The sequence below is a fragment of the Halichoerus grypus genome, chromosome 14, assembly GCF_964656455.1.
Source record: "Halichoerus grypus chromosome 14, mHalGry1.hap1.1, whole genome shotgun sequence".
Lineage (NCBI taxonomy): Eukaryota > Metazoa > Chordata > Mammalia > Carnivora > Phocidae > Halichoerus > Halichoerus grypus.
The window spans coordinates 42,024,583-42,038,244 of NC_135725.1; the positions used below are offsets into that span (position 1 = coordinate 42,024,583).

The window sequence follows — 13,662 nt, forward strand, 5'->3', positions numbered from 1 at the left end:
CACATAAATAGGGAGTCCTAATAACATTTTTTATTATTTTAAATTTCTTTTTACCATTTGAGATTAGCATAGTCTAGTTCTTTTTACCCCATTTCAAAGGAAACTTTTTCCAATGATATTTAAGCTTTAGAGGCATATCCATAAAAACATTTCACTGAAGAAAGCAAAAGGAAGCTCTACAAAACTACATACAATGACAATATTTGAACACAAACAGAAATTAAAATATGAGAAAGAATCAGAAACTTTCTACTGATTAAATTTGAAAAGACAGATTTCTTAACTGGATATTAAAACTGACCAACAGTAGGGGGTCTCAACCAAATTAGCTTAGAAATATTCAGGTGGAAATGCAGATAAATTAACTGACAATCATGACATCAAAGAAAGAATCATCAGAAACATCTGAAAAAAACATATTTTATCTGAAAGAAATACAGTTAATTACCACGGTCGAAGCAATTCTAAGGCATCTGTAAATTTGTTACTTAGAAATAAGTTCAATGCCACCGCACATTCTTCTAGGCCACACTTGAGATCCACCTTGTTTGATGTTGACCTAAAGACCAAGAAAAAATACACAGAATTTCTATAGCTTTTACTATTAGCACGTTGCTGCACGTGTGTGTTCACGCACACTTTGGAGACAGAAAGGCCGGAGTTCTAACTCTACCACTTAGTAGCAATGTCTTTAACTTTCTGAAGCCTGACTTGCTCATCTGTAAAATGGGAACACCACCACTGCCTACTTCATGAAGCTGTTGTGAGGATGGAAGAAACTGACAAACAAGGCTCATAGCGGGCACAAAGACCACAAGCATGGGAACTACCTTTACTCACAGGAGAGGGAAAGTTATTGCGTTTTAGTTCGATCATGTAGGGGGAAAAAATGTGCGTCAGCGGAAAACTATGCATGATTCTCTATACTGTAGAAGAGACCCCTTCGGATTGCTTTTTGATTGTAGGGAACTGACTTGCAACTCTGAAAACTGTGTTCTCTTTTTAAATTAGAGTATAGTGGACACACAATGTTTCATAAGTTTCAGGTGTACAACAGTGATTCAACTTCTCTATAGTTACGCTATTGTCGCCACAAATGTAGCTACCATCTGTCACCATACAATGCTTTTCTAATATCATGGACTATATTCCCTATGCTGTGCTTTTTATTCCCACGACTTATTTATTACCTAAGTGGAAGCCTGTATCTCCCACTCTCCTTCACCCATTTTGCCCATCCACCCACCCCCCCTTCCCTCTAGCAGCCATCAGTTTGTTTTCCATATTTATGGGTCTGATTCTGCATTTTGTTTGTTTATCCATTTGTTTTGTTTTTTAGATTCCACACGTAAGTGAAATCACATGGTATTTGTCTTTCTCAGTCTGACTTATTTCACTTAACATTATACCCTCTAGGTCCATCTATGCTGTTGCAAACGGCAAGGTATCATTCTTTTTTACGGCTGAGTGATATTCCATTGTACATATACACCACATCTTCCTTGTCCATGTATCTACAGCTGGACACTTGGCTGTCCGTATGTTCCGTATCTTGGCTATTGTAAATAATGTGCAATAAACATGCGGTGCATCTATCTTTTTGAATTAGTGTTTTCGTTTTCTTTGGGTAAATACCCAGTAGTGAAAATGGATCATATGGTATTTCTATGTTTACCTTTTTGAGGAACTTCCATACGGTTTTCCACAGCAGCCGCACCAGTTTACATTCCCACCAATAATGCACAAGGGCTCCCTTTTCTCCACATCCTGGCCAACATTTGTTATGGCTTTTTTTTTTTTTTTTAGGCATTCTGACAGATATAATTGGTATCTCACTGTGGTTTTGATTTGCATTTCTCCAATGATTAGTGAGGTTGAGCATCTTTTCATGTGTCTGTTGGCCATCTGCATGTCTATTCAGGTCCTCCACCCATTTTTTAATCGGTTTTGTATTTTTAGTGTTGAATTGCAACTCTGTAAATTTTAACTGATAGTGATGCAAAATAATGGTCTATAGATATGCAAATTATATCCCTGACTAGTAGAGGTTCAATTACCTCCTTCACTGTACAAGAAGCTAGTTTTACTGACTTTGAACATTAATTTCAACATTCTTTTACTCCATATAAATTTGTGCTGTTTCGATTTCTCCTTTGAATCAATTATAAAATCTGCCTAGTTCCCTCACTGATTAATGAGTTAAATAAAATCTTTAAAATGTGTTTATTTTTACATCTGTATAATCATTATGATTTTACCCTTTATTAAAACTTATCTGTTATTTATGATTGATGGAAATTTTGCTCTTTAAAATTAGGGCCCTCAGGGTGACTAACTTGATTTCAGCTCAGGTCATGATCTCAGAGTTGTGAGATCGAGCCCTGTGTCGGGCGTGGAGCCTGCTTAAGATTCTCGCTCTCCCTCTGCCTCTGCCCTTCCCACCCACCAAAATAAACAAACTAATTAATCATAATAAAATAAAATAAAATTAGAGCCTTCTACAAAATGTTTTGTGTAACTTTTTATTTTTTTAAAAAATAAGCTCCATGCCCAGCATGGAGCCTGACACAGGGCTGGAACTCAGGACCCTGAGATCAAGACCTGAGCTAAGATCAAGAGTCGGATGCTTAACCAACTAAACCACCCAGGCGCCCCTGTGTAACAACTTTTAATAGGAAAATATTTCAGTAAGTAAATAAGCAGTATGATGATTTATTTAAAAGAGCTTAAAGTCAAATTTCCATGCCCCCAACCTCTCTAAATTCATTCCTTCAAACATGAAAACAAAATCCCACTTCAGTTACTCTTCTACCAGAAATGGGTTCTGATGATTTTGCCCAACTGCAGGCTAATGTTAAGTGTTCTGAGCACATTCAAGGTAGGTGAGGCTAAGCTATGATGTTCAATAGGTTAGGGCTATTAAAGGCATTTTCAATTCACGATGGGCTCATTGGGGATGTAAGCCCACCGTAAATCTAAGAAGATCTATAAATGTTGATGCAGTAGTTACTTAGGAAACTATCAGATGAGTTAGAGGTTAACCCTGAGGGAGAGACTCATATTTCTAAAGAAAGCTCAGATTTCCATAAGCAGTGACATATGGAATGAAATCGTAATGTGAAAAATAAATGCCTTAAAATCCTTAGGAGTTATTTTCAGCTTCATCTCCAGTCATCGATCCTCAAATTATTGCACCCCTTTGTTGTACTGTGAGAGCTGAGTCCTAAGGCAAACTGCCAAATTCATGAGTGTTATAAACACACTTACAAGTAGCTGAAATTTCAAATGCAAAATCTCAAATGCTACAGATCTGCCGTATAACTTAAAGTTTAATAACCCTATAAGGATAGATAAAAAGCCCTTTCTCATGGTACTAAAACATAGCTTTCACAGAGTTGCCTTTAATCTCTGATAAAGGAACAACATATATGTTCGAAAAGAACTCATTATATTAATTCTAGAATGGGCAGGAAAGGAATATTACTTAGCAAATGTGATTATTACCAAAAATATTAATGGAAAGGAAAAATGTCATGATACATTAACTTTTAAAAACAGGCACAAAAAATAAGGTGGAGGGGCAGGGCAAAAAATAATAATAAAATTTTTAAAAAGCAGGTTACTAAATAGTATATCGAATGTGATCCCAATCAATAAAAAAAAAAAAAAAAGACTTGCTCTATATATGAAGAGAAAAAGAAAGGATACACACACACACACACACACACACACACAAAGTTTCAGTGATGGTAATATACATTTTTATCTCTCCTTTGTGCTTTTCTATATTTCCTGAATTTTCTACCATCAATGTTTCTTAAAATGCTCTTAAGCCAAGGTTACAAGAAGAATGTAAGTAGAAAAATAATCATACTACAACATTCAGTGAAAACCCTATGGCTGCATCCATAACAGATAAAAGCACATGCCCAGGAAAAAGATGAGAATGAATACAGTTTAAGAGGTCATATTTATGGTGGATGCTTGGCAATGTGGTTATATTATTTTATAAATGAAATCAATGATTTAAAAAATTTTAAGATAAAAAAGACTCCAATGAGTTGTGCCCCAAATGTTGAATTTAGTTTTCTTTTTATGTAACAGCGCCACCCATTCACATGTCCCTTAGCAGCTCTGTCTCTCCTTCCCTAATTTGTAAAATGGACACTACACCTGCCTATTTCGCCAGTCAGTAAAATACAAAGCCCTGTTTTAACATCAACATTACAATTCACCAAAGGGTTGGACTGCTCTCCCCTGTTGTCCCGAAAACACTCGCACCCTCTTCCTGACCTGCTCACATTAGACGATCCGAGCCGTCCAGAGGCCCGTTTTGTATCAAAGGATGCAAAGGGACGGCTGCTTGTTGCCATATCTGTGCGAGAAAACCTATTAATAAAAAAAACAAAAAACCAGAATGAGGTTTTTATTTCTTTGTCTTACAGGAAAAGTCCACATAAATTCAAGTATACAACATAAGCCCTTCAATTATTTAGTACATCTCACCTCCATGTCCAATCAATTTTATAAATCAAATAACAAAAATCTATGTACTGTTACATGGTGAACATTTCTGAAATACAGCACCAATAAAATAAACTTACTTTGTTTATTCTAGTACACAAAAAAAGAAATTAAATCACCCCCACAGCTCTCCACCCAAAGACAACATTGTATCCTGCATATAAATATCCTCCCAGATCTTTTCCCAAGTAAATCTATACATGTATTTCTATACTTTATTAAAATGGAATATTATTGTAAGGAAGGAAAAAGTTTTCCTTGACCCTCTTAGAGTCCCTGGCTGGGCCTGAAAATAAAATGGACAAAGACAGATTAACAGGAGAAAAGCATATAAATTTTACTGAATTCGTCCTGTACATGGGAGCCTTCACAAGAGAACGAAGACCCCAAAGAAGCAGGAAGCTTTTATATTTGTGAAGAATTGGCAAGACAAAGGGGTTGGGGCTTGGAACAGTAAATGAAGAATAAGTAACTAGGAAGACAAGGGTTACTTTAAAAAGGTTTGCAGATTGTCTAAGCTGATACAAATGTCTTTCTCCAGTAAAAGGAGAATTTGTTTCTGGCCTTTAGGCAGGAAAGGGGGAGCTTTTCCAGTGTTTACTGCTTCTTGATTGCCTTCAGCTCAAAATGATTTTTAGGTCAAATCATGGGGTGACATATTCTAGTTTCCTCCATTATATGTTTAATTTATCCTGAATCTTTTCTTCTCAACAAATTGAGTTCCTTTATCATAGTTACTCTAACATAATGTTACCTGCCCCTTATTTGGGGGCGTGTATTCAGAGTGGGCCTGGCCCCTGGGCGAGACACAGCTACCTCTGTTGGCATCTTTTTAATACCAGGAACCCAGCAGCTCCAGCCACTGAGCAGCTAGAATGAAAATAAAATGGAAAAAAAAAAAGGAAATGGTGTCTCCTAGGCGAGTCCCAAACTGGGGTTTAATAACTAATCTGATTCTAGTTTCAACCTCCCCCAGAAAAGTAGTCTTACCCAGTCAGTCAGGAATTTTCCTTATCTGGGCCAATGAGTCTGCAATGAGTGGCCACAGGGGCCCTTTCCATTCCCCAAAGGAAGGTGAGGTACTCTGCATGGTAAGACCTGCTACTCTTCCTCCTTAAGGGAAAGCGACCTTGCCTGGAACAATCGTTTCCTTTTGCTAACAACTTTCTTGACCCACCCTTCTTCCTATAAAATCCTTCCATTTTGTACAACTCCTCAGAGCTCCTCTCTACTTGTTAGATGGGATGCTGCCCAATTCATGAATTGTTTAATAAAGCCAATGAGATCTTCAAATTTACTAGGCTGAATTTTGTTTTTGTTTTGTTTTGTTTTGGATTTTTTAGCCTACAGCACCTGGTATTCCCAGGCGGTCTCCCATCCAAGGACTAACCAGGTCTGACCCTGCTTAGCTTCCGAGATCAGACGAGATGGGGCGCATTCAGGGTGGTATGGCCATAGACTGAATTTTGTTTTTTAACACTATCTCTACAATACTACATTTTCACATCTATACACACATTTATTCAGGTCTTATCTTATTTCCTTCAATAAATGTTTCTAATATATGGAACACTGCACTGAGGTTCAGATATCCTCCATGCTAAATGCTCCTTAGACTGCTTCAGTTTTAGAATCTATACCACCAAAGTAAGCACAATTATTAAAAATTTAACTGAACAGAATAACTTGACTGTTCTACTCCTGAGCATAACCTAGATGTTATATTCATAAGTTAGAAGGAATGGATTTCTGGCTAGTGAAAAATACTGTTATTGGGTTAATAGAGGATAAGAAAAACAATACATCGTATTTCAGTATCTTCAATTATGTTGGAAAATTTGTCCTTTTTTTTAAATTTTATTTATTTTTGAGAGAGAGAGAATGACAGAGAGAGAAAGAATGAGAGGGGTGAGGGTCAGAGGGAGAAGCAGACTCCCCACCAAGCAGGGAGCCCGATGTGGGACTCGATCCCGGGACTTCAGGATCATGACCTGAGCCAAAGGCAGTCACTCAACCAACTGAGCCACCCAGGTGCCCCTGTCCTTCTTTTGCCATGATTTTATGCTTTTTTTTTTTTTTTTTAAGTTTTTAAACAGCTTTATTGAGCTATAATTCACAGACCATACAATTCACCCATTTAAAGTATATAATCAGGGGCTTTTGGTCTATTCTTAGAGGTGTTCAACTATCACCACAATCTAAGATTTTATTTATTTATTTATTTGAGAGAGAGAGTTGGGGGAGGAGCACGGAGGAGAAAGAGGGAGAGAATCTCAAGCAGACTCCCTACTGAGCACCAGCTTGATCCAACAACCCTGAGATCATGAGCGGTAACCAAGAGTCAAATGCCTAACTGACTGAGCCACCCAGGTGCCCCTATCATCACAGTCTGACTTTACAAAATTTTGTCACCCAAAAGAAACACTGCATCTATCCATTAGCACTCACTCTGCATTTCCCCCTCCACCTCTAGTTTTAGGCAACCACTAATCTGCTTTCAGTATCTACAGATTTTCTCTAGCCTGGACATTTCATATTAATGGACTTATACAATATATGGTCTTCCATGACTTGCTTTTTCACTTAGCATAACGTCTTCAAGATACATGTTGATGATGTAGCAGTACTTCATTCCTTTTTATTGCCAAATAATATTCCAGTGTCTGGATAGAACACATTTTGTTTATCATTTTATTAGTTGATGGATATATGTGTTATTTCCACTTTTGGGGTATTTTTTTTAAAGATCTATTTATTTTAGAGAGAGAGGGAGAGAGAGCACTTGTGTGCAAGAGTGGGGGCAGGGGCAGAGGGAGAGAGAAAGAATGTCAAGCAGACTCCCTGCCAAGCACAGAGCCGGATGCGGGGCTCAATCCCATGACCTGAGATCATAACCTGAACCAAAATCAACAGTCGGACACACAACCAACTAAGCCACCCAGGTGCCCCCCACTTTTTAGGTATTTTGAATAATGCTGCTATTAACATTCATGTACAAGTTCTTGTGTAGAAATATATTTCATTTTTCTTGGGCATATACCTAGGAAGATAATTGCTGAATCATATGTAAGTTTATATTTGACATTTCAAAAAACTGCCAGACATTTTTCCAAGTGGCTATGTGATTTTACATTCTTACCAGCAATGTAGGAGCATTCCAATTTCTCCAAATCTTGACCAATGCTTATTATTGTCCATCTTAGTGGGAGTGATGGTATCTCCTTGTGGTTTTGACCTGCATTTGCCTAATGTCTAATGATGTTGAGCATCTTTTTAGGTACTTAAGGACCATTTGTATACCTTCGTTGGAGAAATGTCTATTAGGTTCTTTGGCCATTTTTTAAATGGGCTATTTGTCTTTTTATTATTGAGTTTCATACTGCTCTAATTTTTAATCACTAGGTAAAACTATTTTCAAATGAAAAGCTTACAGCTATCTTTTAATACTTTTTCCTCTAATTCAAATCATAATTAGCAGAATCAATTCAAATTTAATTTCCCCAATAAATCCAACACAATGTGCTATGTTCCTGAACAATGAAATAAAAGCTAACCCATTTTTTTAAAAGATTTTATTTATTTATTTGAGAGAGAGCATGTGCGTGCATGAGTGAGGGAGGGGCAGAGGGAGAGGGAGAAGCAAATTCTGCGCTGATCAGGGAGCCTGACGTGGGGCTTGATCCCAGGACTCTGGGATACTTAACCAACTGAGCCACCCAGGTGCCCCAAGGCTAGCCCATTTTTTTTTTTAAGATTTTATTTATTTGTTTGAGAGAGAAAGAGCACAGAGGCAGAGTGAGAGGGAGAAGCAGACTTCCCCACTGAGCAGGGAGCCTGATGCTGGGCTTGATCCCAGGACCCTGAGATCATGACCTGAGCCGAAGGCAGACACTTAACCAACTGAGCCACCCAGGTGCTCCGCTAGCCCATTTTAAAAAGAAGGAAAAAACGAAATGAAATTTCAAAAATTAATAAAAAGACACTTAGTATCCTTTAAGCTTTTTCATCAAAGTTAATATCTCTCTTTTGGGGAGAAAAGGAATGAAAGTAAACAGGCCAACTGTTATGCTCTAGGAGGCACCATTTATATAATCTACAGTCTAGATGGTGTCCACTGGAGTTATAAACACAAGACTCCAGTGGACACCACAACCAGGTTTCCACGTTACAATGGATGATTCCTTCAAATAGCCATTCTCACAGCCTGTGATCAAAGAAGAGGGGAGGTGTGGCTGCTGCAGCTGGTAAAGCAAAAACGGCCCAGAAATCAACAGGTACCCCCAAAGACACTGCACTGCCAACCTCAACCCCAGCCTGTCACTGGTGCTACAGAATCAAAGCCAAGGAATGCCACCATTTTCTCTCCACTCAAGTCCTGTTCCTTTATAGGGAGGATCTACAAAGCTGGAAAAAACCAAGGACAAGGACCAACAAAGGATATAATTATTCTATTAAGTCAGATACTAATGAATTTATAAACTACCTAACCTGCCCCTATATAGTCCATGCTTAGGCTTATTACAATCAAAACTGTAAACTTCCTTTCATATTATCTGTAGGGCTTGGGTGATTTTTATATTCTTTGTGCTTTTCGATGTTTTTTCGAAGTTTTGAAAATGATCATGCACTATTTTTAATAATTGGGGGAAAAGTATATATTTTGAGGAATTTAAGTTCAAATTCATGAAGGGGACATTCAAATATTAATTTAAGGAAACACCCTCTGATCACCCCCTCTACTATCACACACAGCTTACAATAGTTCTCTGGAAAAAATGCAAGAACAGTATATTATTTTTAGTCCTTTCCATGTGAGGAAGTTAGAACACATCACTGCCCAATGTGTTTCTAATGTAATTTTAGACCTTATCGAACTCTTCCAAATTTTCACTACTTTGAAAAAGTCAGTACTTCAATGTTGCAGTTTTTCTAATTTGATCTTTTCTGTTTCCTACCTGACAACACACTTCCAAGCTATTTTACATTTTGAACTTAAAATACCTGTAATAATATATTCCTAAATTGTTTTCAAACTTGTTATTTTATATATACACTTATGATATATACCTGATTTTTAAGGTATCTACCTATTTGCTAAAAATGGGTTTATTCCTTTATTGAAAGGAACTGGCTCTCACAGGCTGAAATCAGTAGACACTATCATGGGTTCCTGATACTAGCCCCATTTCCATCTTTGGCGGATCTGAAAAATGCAGTACACAGGGCCCGTGTGCACATCAACGAGCTATATGCTTATACGAGAGATGGAAAGTGAAGGTCCGTTAAAGTAGATGGATTCAATGGAAAGGTACTTCCTTTTACCCTCACTTTACATTTTTATTAGAAATTGGGATTAAGATAAAAAACAAGGGAACTAACTCAGCATAAACAAATATATAAAGCTAGAAAAGGTAGCAGGGAATGTACCACAGTCTAAAAAAGTAATGCACCAAATGAAAGGTTCAATTTAGTCAATTAAAGTTTAATTTTCACTCACAAACATCTAGAGCACCACATTGCAGGCACTAGATCAGGTGTCAGATACATAAAGTCATACAGTTCATGATCTCAAAGATGATATCTGAGAATAAATTATAGATTTTAAGTAACTTATAACTTTTTACCACCATGTTGCTAAGTCACATCTTCTTTTTTTTTTTTTAAGATTGTATTTATTTATTTGAGAAAGAGAGCGAGAGAGAGAGCATGAGCTGGGGAGGGGGAAGCAGGGGGAGAGGGAGAAGCAGACTCCCCGCTGAGCAGGGAACCCAATGTGGGGCTCGATCCCAGGACCCTAGGACCATGACCTGAGCCGAGGGCAGATGCTTAACTGACTCAGCCACAAGTCACATCTTTTTTTATCCTGCTTATAAGTTCCTAAATCTGGATCAAAAGTCCAACTAGGGGCACCTGTGTGGCTCAGTTGGTTGAGCGTCCAAATCTTGACTTCGGCTCAGGTCATCATCTCAGGGTCCTGGGATCAAGGCCCTTTAGGACTCCATGCTCAGCAGGGAGTCGGCTTGAGGAGTCTCTCTCCCTCTCCCTCTGCCTCTCCCCCTGCTGCCTAGTGCGCACGTGCTCGCTCTCGCTCTCTCTCTCTCCCGCTAAAATAAATAAATGAATCTTTAAAAAAAAAAAGTTCAACCCGAAGCTTGCATGCATGTCATCAAGCTGTCTGCCAAGTGTCCCCAGGCAGACCTGCCACACATGTGGAGACCCTGATTGCCTGAATAAACAGATAAAGGAGCGAGTGGAAGTCAGCAGTACTCCCATCTGCTCGACAACGCACCTGGCCTGAGAACCACACTGTTCTAAGAGCACTAACAATTGGAAATGCAACTAGGAGCCAACAGCCAGGGATAGAAAGGACTCAAAGCCAGTTTAGTAGAAGGAAGAGTTCAAGAGAGTGGAGAAGCTTAACTCAGGAAAAAGGAGAGTTGGAGGAAAGCAGATAAAAGGAAAGAACAAATATTCCCTCCCTTGCTCACTTGAGGAAGATTCCAATGCCCCCTTCTAGACTACCTTCTCTGGACTGCATCCTACTCCCAAATGACTCAGAAAGACATAAAATAATGTGCATACAGAGAAAGAATAATAAAACAAATGTGGCAAAATGTTAAAAATGGATTAGCGATATGCAAAAGTTCTCTTATCCTCATACTCTTTTTCTCAGTTTGAAATTATTGCAAAATAAGGTGTTTTTAAAAGACAACTTGGATGACCCTGGAGCAAAAGGCATATGAGAGTGGCCATGGACCTCCGGCACCCATGGACCAGCCAATGCCAGTGGGGAACGCCAAGCCCTTGGGGTCATGGGCATACCAACAGATCCAGCCATCGCAGGAGCTTTGGTGACAGAGACAGCGACGACAGAAGTTAATCAAAAACAAGTAGATGGGGCTGTCAACCAGAGGGCAATTCCCAGAGTAGGGCTCTATCTCCATGGAACTTCTTCCCGCACCCAGGTACTACTGGGAGAGAGGGACAGGGGGAGCATTTGAGAAGGAAAATATAGGCCTGATGCAGAGTTTAAATTTTTACTTGACTGGGCACTTATCTCTCCCACTCCCCCCAAGGAAACCTGCGTCACTCTAAAAGAGACTATTTGAAATGTGAACAGATGATGGGATCTTTTACTGACAATTAATGTTTTCTTCTGTCCTCATTGGGGATGAGAGTTCCAGAGCAAAGTAAGAACAGTTGAAAATTACAGAAGTTCATTTTCATGTAAAATATAAAACATGCCTCAGACCCTACTCACTAAGAAAACGGACAGCAGGACTGTTTCTTCAGGGAAAAAAAAAAAAAAAACTGCCCCAACAGATGCTGTGTCTCTTGCCCGCAGACAGAGCAAATCAGACAGAGCTGGAAACTAAAACCAGGGCCTGTATCTTTTCAAATTCTTTCCTTAAGCAAAGCAAACTGTACTCCTTCACAGTATTTCAAACAAACAACAATGGAATGTCAGATTGGCAAGAGATACATAGGCAGCTCCTATTTCATTTTGCTGGTTTTTTAATAAAAAAAAAAAAAAATCCCTTCCCTATTGGAGGGTTTTCTTATTTCTAACAGAAAGCTGGTACCTAGTCTACCAATCACCCTGCCGGGTTTCTGTCCCCGGTGTGCCGGTCACTTGCAAACAGCGACACGCTGGACCCTTCGCTCACCGCTCGGGATCGCAGTGTCCTCATGTGTAAAAACAGAGAAGGGCTACAAAGCATAGAGAGCAGAGAGGTGGTGGCCAGGGGCTGGGGAGAGAGGGCCATGGGAAGTTATTGCCTAATGAGTTCAGAGTTTCTGCTTTCCCAGATGAAAGAGTTCGGTGGATGGACAGCGGTGAGGGTGACACAACAGTGGGAATGTTCTGCACACCAGTGAACTGTACACTGAAAAGTGGCGAAGACTGTAGAGTTTATGTTAGGTGTATCTTACCACAATAAAAAGAAACTGGGAGCAAAAAAAAAAGGCATAAGACAAAGAGCCAGAGGAGGGCTAACAATACCTGCCCCGTCTACCCTGCACGGAAGTTATGAGGAGGAAATGCGCTCCATTTTGTAAAATCACTTTTGGGGCTGAAATACCACATAAATGCGGTGCTGATGTTGTTTAAAAAGTTAAGTGATCGGGGCCAAGAACTTCCCATTCGACAGAACACTGCGTTCCTGCTTCTCGGCAGCTGGGTGTTTCCTGCAGCCCTGGGGGTGGGGGCTACTTAGGCAGCATTTGGCCGGTTTCAGTCTGTCCCTCAAAGGAGGAATGCAGGTATTTTCAAGATGCAGAGTAAAGGCAGGTTTTCAGTGGGGGGCGGGGAGGAAGGGGCTTATCATTTCTTCTCAAACATTACAAACTACAACAAAGAGTAGCCAAAAGAGAAATTTTTAAAAAGCAATGCTGGAAAAAAGTTTTCCTTTCATTTGGCTCACAATCCATGAAGGAGAGAAAAAAATAAAGGCTACCTAGAAGTCATTTCTTTTTTCAGGCTACATAATGTGTTTCCTCTCTGGGTTCTTAGGTCATAATTTAAAACTCATCATAGTATGATTATTGCTTTACTTTCAGTTGTGGGAGGTAGATGATGAGCTTTTTACGGACAGGAATTCTCTGTCTTAGCACAGAGATGCTCAATGAGTTTTTGATGAAGAAATGACATTTGTATTAATTCTATATTAGCACCCTTGTGCCAAATACATTCTCAATACCTTACATTTTATATCATGTATGTAGATGGAAAATACCCGTGAATATGTTATATTCAGCCTGTGCTATCAAGCAGGCACATAAAATGGTTTTGGTATACAGGGATGCTATTGCTTTAAAAAACAAAAAAAACAAAAACACCTAAGCTAACATTAAGGAGGGGATGGCACATATGAGTCCTATGTATTAGGATTCTGTTTGCGGGATCACAGAAAGGTTCAAATTCTGCCCCACCCAGTACCCAGGAAGACAATGACTATATAATCCCAAAGCACAAGAGAAATCTGAGTCTTGTTCCCATACTTCCCCACTTTCTAAAATAGAGTCATCTATAAGGGCGTGAAATAAGATATGCTATAACCCACCAATACAAAAACAATCACCAAAGAAATCCATTCATACTACTTGAATGGTCACTAAAGACTTTTCACACCTGTGGAC

At 39.0% G+C, this 13,662-nt stretch overlaps 1 protein-coding gene and 1 pseudogene across 4 annotated transcripts in view; both read right to left on the reverse strand.

Moving 5' to 3' along the window:
* TTC39B (tetratricopeptide repeat domain 39B) overlaps nucleotides 1-13,662 on the reverse strand; it is a 125,989-nt gene that overhangs the window by 55,361 nt on the left and 56,966 nt on the right. For all 4 annotated transcript variants that reach the window (XM_036073427.2, XM_078061212.1, XM_078061211.1 and 1 more), the window contains 2 exons: nucleotides 4,294-4,389; nucleotides 449-559 (listed from right to left, as the gene is read on the reverse strand). In XM_036073427.2, coding sequence (XP_035929320.1) covers nucleotides 449-559; nucleotides 4,294-4,389 — 207 coding nt within the window. The remainder of the gene's footprint in view (nucleotides 1-448; nucleotides 560-4,293; nucleotides 4,390-13,662) is intronic.
* Nucleotides 5,866-5,984, reverse strand: LOC118523691 (5S ribosomal RNA; annotated as a pseudogene).